This window comes from Scyliorhinus torazame, chromosome 9, assembly GCF_047496885.1.
Source record: "Scyliorhinus torazame isolate Kashiwa2021f chromosome 9, sScyTor2.1, whole genome shotgun sequence".
NCBI classification, from domain to species: Eukaryota; Metazoa; Chordata; class Chondrichthyes; order Carcharhiniformes; family Scyliorhinidae; genus Scyliorhinus; species Scyliorhinus torazame.
The window spans coordinates 264,844,162-264,850,161 of NC_092715.1; the positions used below are offsets into that span (position 1 = coordinate 264,844,162).

The 6,000-nt window shown below is 48.5% G+C and overlaps 1 protein-coding gene across 4 annotated transcripts in view; it reads right to left on the reverse strand.

The window, feature by feature from the left end:
* Positions 1-5,574, reverse strand: part of mamdc2a (MAM domain containing 2a) — a 154,566-nt gene extending 148,992 nt beyond the window's left edge. The window contains exons 1-2 of one of the 4 annotated variants that reach the window (XM_072517392.1): positions 5,214-5,562; positions 4,844-4,960 (exon numbers count right to left, since the gene is read on the reverse strand). In XM_072517392.1, the coding sequence (XP_072373493.1) occupies positions 4,844-4,960; positions 5,214-5,244 (148 nt within the window). In that variant the 5' untranslated portion in view covers positions 5,245-5,562. Of the gene's footprint in view, positions 1-4,843; positions 4,961-5,213 lie in introns of all 4 variants that reach the window. The other 3 variants (XM_072517391.1, XM_072517393.1, XM_072517394.1) reach the window with 3 other exon arrangements.
* Positions 5,575-6,000: the final 426 nt, after the last annotated feature.

Sequence of the window (6,000 nt, forward strand, 5' to 3'; positions counted from 1 at the left end):
CTCCTCATAGCTAATGCCCTCCATACCAGGCAACATTCTGGTAAATCTCTTCTGCACCCTCTCTAAAGCCTCCACATCCTTCTGGTAGTGTGGCGACCAGAATTGAACACTATACTCCAAGTGTGGCCTAACTAAGGTTCTATACAGCTGCAACATGTCTTGCCAATTCTTATACTCAATGTCCCGGCCAATGAAGGCAAGCATGCCGTATGCCTTCTTGACCACCTTCTCCACCTGTGTTGCCCCTTTCAGTGACCTGTGGACCTGTACACCTAGATCTCTCTGACTTTCAATACTCTTGAGGGTTCTACTATTCACTGTATATTCCCTACCTGCATTAGACCTTCCAAAATGCATTCCCTCACATTTGTCCGGATTAAACTCCATCTGCCATCTCTCCGCCCAAGTCTCCAAACAATCTAAATCCTGCTGTATCCTCCGACAGTCCTCATCGCTATCCGCAATACAACTGAGTGGCTCGCTCGACCATTTCAGAGGGCCATGATGTGGAGAATGCCGGCATTGGACTGGGGTGGGCACAGTAAGAAGTCTTACAACAACCCGGTTAAAGTCCAACAGGTTTGTTTGGAATCACTAGCTTTCGGAGCGCAGCTCCTTCCTCCTTTCAGAGGGCAGTTAAGAATCAACCACGTTGCTGTGGGTCTGCAGTCACGTGTAGGCCAGACCGGGTAAGGACGGCAGATTTCCTTCCCTAAAAGGCAGTAGTGTAACAATTGAGTTTTTAAGTTAGCTTAGTTTAGAGTAGGGGGTTAGTAAAGGTGGGACCTGTAAGGGAGGAAGACGGCTTTTGCACTATGTTTATAAATTCATGTACATTGTTTATTTTGTTGTTGTTGTAAAACCATAAATACCTCAATAAAATGCTTATTTTAAAAAAACAATTGAGTTTTATCAGAAAACCTGGTAATTTTATGGTCACGATTATAGACATGAGAATTTTAATCCAGATTTAATTCAATTAATAGAATTTTTATATTCCCACCTGTGTGGAGGGATTCACAGCTGTTTACTGCTTTAACACTGGGAGCATCTGAAGATGCCAGTTGTAACCCATAGCAGGCGCTATAATTATTAAGCAACACATTTTATAGGGGCTGCACAATTAGTTTAAATGTCATTAATCACGAGAGTCTTTAACTAGTTGTAAATGTGAAGTGGCTGACCCCTCGACCCAGTCTGTGGTTGAAACACATTTGCCTCTGTGTCAAAATGATTTGGGGCTCAGAAACCCGAACACACAGGTTTTCACAAAGAGTCATCCAGACTCGAAACGTTAGCTCCCCCCACTCTCCCCGCAGAGGCTGGCGGACCGGCTGAGGCGTTCCAGCATTTTCTGTTTTTGTTTCCGATTCCAACATCCGCAGCAATTTGCTTTGAACATAATCCAGGCTGATGCCCCCCCTGCAGAACTGAGGGAGCACTGCACTGTCAGAGGCGCCGACTTTAGGTTAAGACATTAAAGCTGAAGCGCTGGCTGCCCTATCGATAATTCATGGTCACTCGTCACAAAGCAGCTTGGGAGTTCCCCGGCGGGATTCTCTCAGCCCGGGGCCGGGCCGGAGAATCCCTGCGACCGCCGCGAATTGCGCCACACCGCCCCGTCGCTGGCACGCGATTCTCCGCAGAGTGGAGAATCGGCGTGGTTGGCGCAGCGCCAGTCAGGGGCCGCTCTACGCAGCCTCCTGCCCCCCGCCGATTCTCGGCCCGGGATGAGCCGAGCAGCCATCATAAAAGACTTACGTCCCGCCGGCGCCATCCACACCTGCTCTCAGCTGGCGGGAACTCAGCGTTGAAGGGTCCGGGGGTGGCCTGTGGGGGGGGGGGGGGGGGGGGGGGGGGACGACCCCGGGGGGTGGGCCTCTGATGTGGCCTGGCCCGATTTCGGGGCCCACCGATCGTCGGGCCGGCCCCTCTGGCTGGGGGCCTCCTTTCTTCCGCGCCGGCCCCTGTAGCCCTGCGCCATGTTGCGTCGGGGCCGGCGCGTTGGAGGAAGCCGCTGCGCACGCATGCGTTGGCGCCGGTGCCACTGCGCATGCGCGGATCCCGCAGCGCCCAGTTCACGACAGGATCAGCAGCTGGAGCGGCGTAGTCCGCTCCACTGCCGTGCTGGCCCCCTGTAGGGGCCAGAATTGCTGATCCTGAGGGCATGTTGACGCCGTCGAGAAAGGCGACGGCGTTTCTGACGGCGACAACACTTAGCCTCAGGATCACAGAATCCCGCCCCCCCATTGATTACCAGGTTATTATTTAACCATCAAGTAACACCAAAAAAGAAACCTGTTCATTTACCTGAAAGCCCTTTGCGGCAGCTCGCTATACACGAGAAGGTTTCTGCATGTCTGCATTTCAACCACAATAAGGTACTTCCTTGGTTGTAAAACTCTTTAGAATGGCCAGAGTTTGTGAAAAGTGCGATATCAACACCTGGTTTTCTCTCCTTAGATATGCTGCAATATTAATATTATTATACTAAAAGGTTGTCCTGTCTTTGATTTATAGTGTCTAATTGGAATGTCATCCAACTCATTCGAGTTATGGACAGATGGTTCAATCCATCAATGTTCCAAAGTCTTCACGAGTCTGACATGTGGTGTTCGTTCACCACCTATGACAGTTAACAAAAGCACCCGTTGCCAAAAGTAACAAAAGAATTATAAGGAATGTTATCTCCATATCCCAGGAATGTTTCACAACGGTCTCAATACCCTGAGATCAGGCAGTTTGAAAGTTATCAGTATTTTTACATGTTATTTAAGATGCTGACGGTTTGATAACTGCACGGTAGCACAGTGGTTAGCACAACTGCTTCACAGCTCCAAGGTCCCAGGTTCAATTCCCGGCTGTGTCACTGTCTGTGCGGAGTCTGCACGTTCTCCCAGTGTCTGCGTGGGTTTCCTCCGGGTGCTCCGGTTTCCTCCCACAATTCCCAAAGATGTGCGGGTTAGGTGGATTAGACACGCTAAATTGCCGTTAGTGTCCAAAAAGGTTAAGTGAGGATTGCTGGGTTACGGGGATAGGGTAGATACGTGGCCTTGAGTAGGGTGCTCGTTGTACGGGCCGGTGCAGACGCGATGGGCTGAATGGTCTCCTTCTGCACTGTAAATTCTATGATAATAACTCAGCTCCTTAGAGCGGACCAGGCTAAGTCGAGATTTAATAGAGGCGCTTCAAAGTTAAGTTGGGCTTTTGATGGAATTAATAGGAGCAGGAGGCGCTCTACCTAGAGTGCGCACAGATTTAAGGGAAGAGGAAGAGTTTTTTTATGCAGAGAGCTGTTGTGAACAGGAAGGCACTGTCAGAAAAGGGGGTCATGATGGGGAGATGCCGGCGTTGGGCTGGGGTGGGCTCAGTAAGGAGTCTTACAACACCAGGTTAAAGTCCAACAGGTTTGTTTGGAATCACTAGCTTTCGGAGCGCAGCTCCTTTATCAGGTGAAAGGGAGGTGGAAGCAGATTCAACAATACCTTTCAAAGAGGAATTGGATCATAGGTCATAGAATTTACAGTGCAGAAGGAGGCCATTCGGCCCATCAAGTCTGCACCGGCTCTTGGAAAGAGCACCCTACCCAAGGTCCACACCTCCACCCTATCCCCATAACCCAGTAACCCCACCCAACACTAAGGGCAATTTTGGACACTATGGGCAATTTAGCATGGCCAATCCACCTAACCCGCACATCTTTGGACTGTGGGAGGAAACCGGAGCACCCGGAGGAAACCCACGCACACACGGGGAGAATGTGCAACCTCCGTAGACAGTGACCCAAGCCGGGAATCGAACCTGGGACCCTGGAGCTGTGAAGCAATTGTGCTATCCACAATGCTACCGTGCTGCCCTACAAGCGGATAAACACTTAGAAGAGAGATAACTTTGCAGGACTGGGAAGAAGGGATAGGGGAGTGGGATTAATGGGATAGATCTTTCAGAGAGTCAGCATGTGCTCAATAGGCCAAATGGCCTCCTTCTGTGCGGCATCACTCAATGATTCTGGCCAACACAATATTCCACATTTATTTTGAGAGCGTTAATGCGATTTATTTATATTCCTCTAGATGAGATGCATCCAGTTCTCACTGTATCTGTATGGCAGGCATCAGAGGGCCATCTGGAGTATACAGCACCTGGCACAAAATAAATCTTTGGAAGGTCTGCCTCGACACCATCACTACTAACTGGGAGTCGAGACTTAAGTTAGATTGTCACATCTCACACTGATGCACCACCCAAACGCTTCCCCTCTATAAAATTGGTGACAGCAATTGCTCCCTTATCGAAGAGCCCATCAGCGTTCCAAAAATGCAGATACCAGAGTACCTGGTTCAATGCTAAGTGTGAGTCCTTGTCCATTTCTATAAATACAGAAACTCACAAGTACAATAGACACAGAATGCAAAATGCAGCCCAGTTCAAAAAACTATCGCCCGCCACTGTCTCAATCACAACTAGTATTGGAGAGCAAACTCACTTGCCACCCCAAAGGCAACCCATTCCAAATACACACACCCATATCCAAAGCAGCAATGCCTCTGCCAGAGGGGCGCTTTGGCACGTCCACATGACGTGAAAAGTCAAAGGCACAAATTCAAAGCTTTTTCTATTTAGCTTAATATTTGCAAGAGAAAAGTCAAACTTCTCAATGAACTTTCCAATGCTGCTGTTTGAGGAGTTTCAAGGTGGGGGAGAGGAGGGGGCGGTGCTGGGTTGTACAACATCCCACCAGCTTTTTTGTGTTAACCCCTTTCCTCCTGGAGCTCTTTAGCAGTGTTGCACGGAAACATTTGCTGAGAATTGTGTCCCTGGGTGCTGCACAGTCTTTGCCTACCTTGTAAATTCACAATCCACGGATCATTGTTGGGGTCTGACTCGTACCCACAAGTGTCATCCTCAAAATCACACGAACCGTTACTCCCCAGGAACTCGGCACTGGCAAACTGCACGGCTTCACAGACCACACACAAACATATATAAATATACATTAAAAAAAAAACAAAGAACAGAAACAAAGTTAAAATGCAACAAATCCAAAAAGGTTGCTAACTTTTTAAACATCCTCTTACCGCCCAGATCAGACTGTGACAAACTTATTTTTGAAACCAGCTTCCCCCCCCCCCCCCCCAAAAAAAAAACAGGTGCAGAATGGAATCTTTTTACCAACTAGATATAAATGCAGAAATATTTTAGTGGACATTTACCGTATAGAATTAAGAGTGTAAGAGGCGACATGGCGTGCAGTTAGGTCCAAAGTGAAGTTATTATTCAAACTCTCTTTTCAACTCTTTGTGTATCACTCACTCAGCGGTCCAGCAGCTTAAAGTTCTGCAAATAGTAAGGCTGAGATAGACACACACAGGGAGAGCGAGGAGCTGCCTTGTTGCAGGCAGATTTAGCAGCACAGATATCTCACGGGGCGGAGAGTTGCAAAAAAAAACCCCAGTAAATGAGTTCCAGATTGGCAGGGATACACCTACCAGAGAGAAGCTAACGTTTTTTTTTCTCCCCCCCCCCGTAACAGTGTGGGCAGAGTGAATGATAGCACTCAAATATCTCCTGCTGTTACTGCAAATTCACAAAGCGACAGCACTTGCCTTTTTGATGGTCCCCACCCCCATCAATCACAAGCCCCACCCTCACTTTTTGGGAAATCTATTGTCATGGGGCATATTTTGTACAGCTGGTCAGTATGGTTGTTTGATAGGAAGGGACTGTGTGCATTCCCTATAGTTTGGTTATTGTCAAAAGTGAGAGAGAGAGAGGGGGGGTGGGGGGGGGGGGGGGGGTGGAGAGAGAGATGGGGGGAGGAGAGAGAGGGTCAAAGTATGGACTACTCCTGCTCCATAATCTCTACTGGAACAAAATGACAAAGCCACATTTATTAAACACTCAGAAAGCGATGATCAGCATTTTGAGCAGGGCTGCCAATTTGTTGCTCGTTAGTGGAGGTCAGATCCTCTCTCGAGTCCACTTTCTCATTTCTGTTGT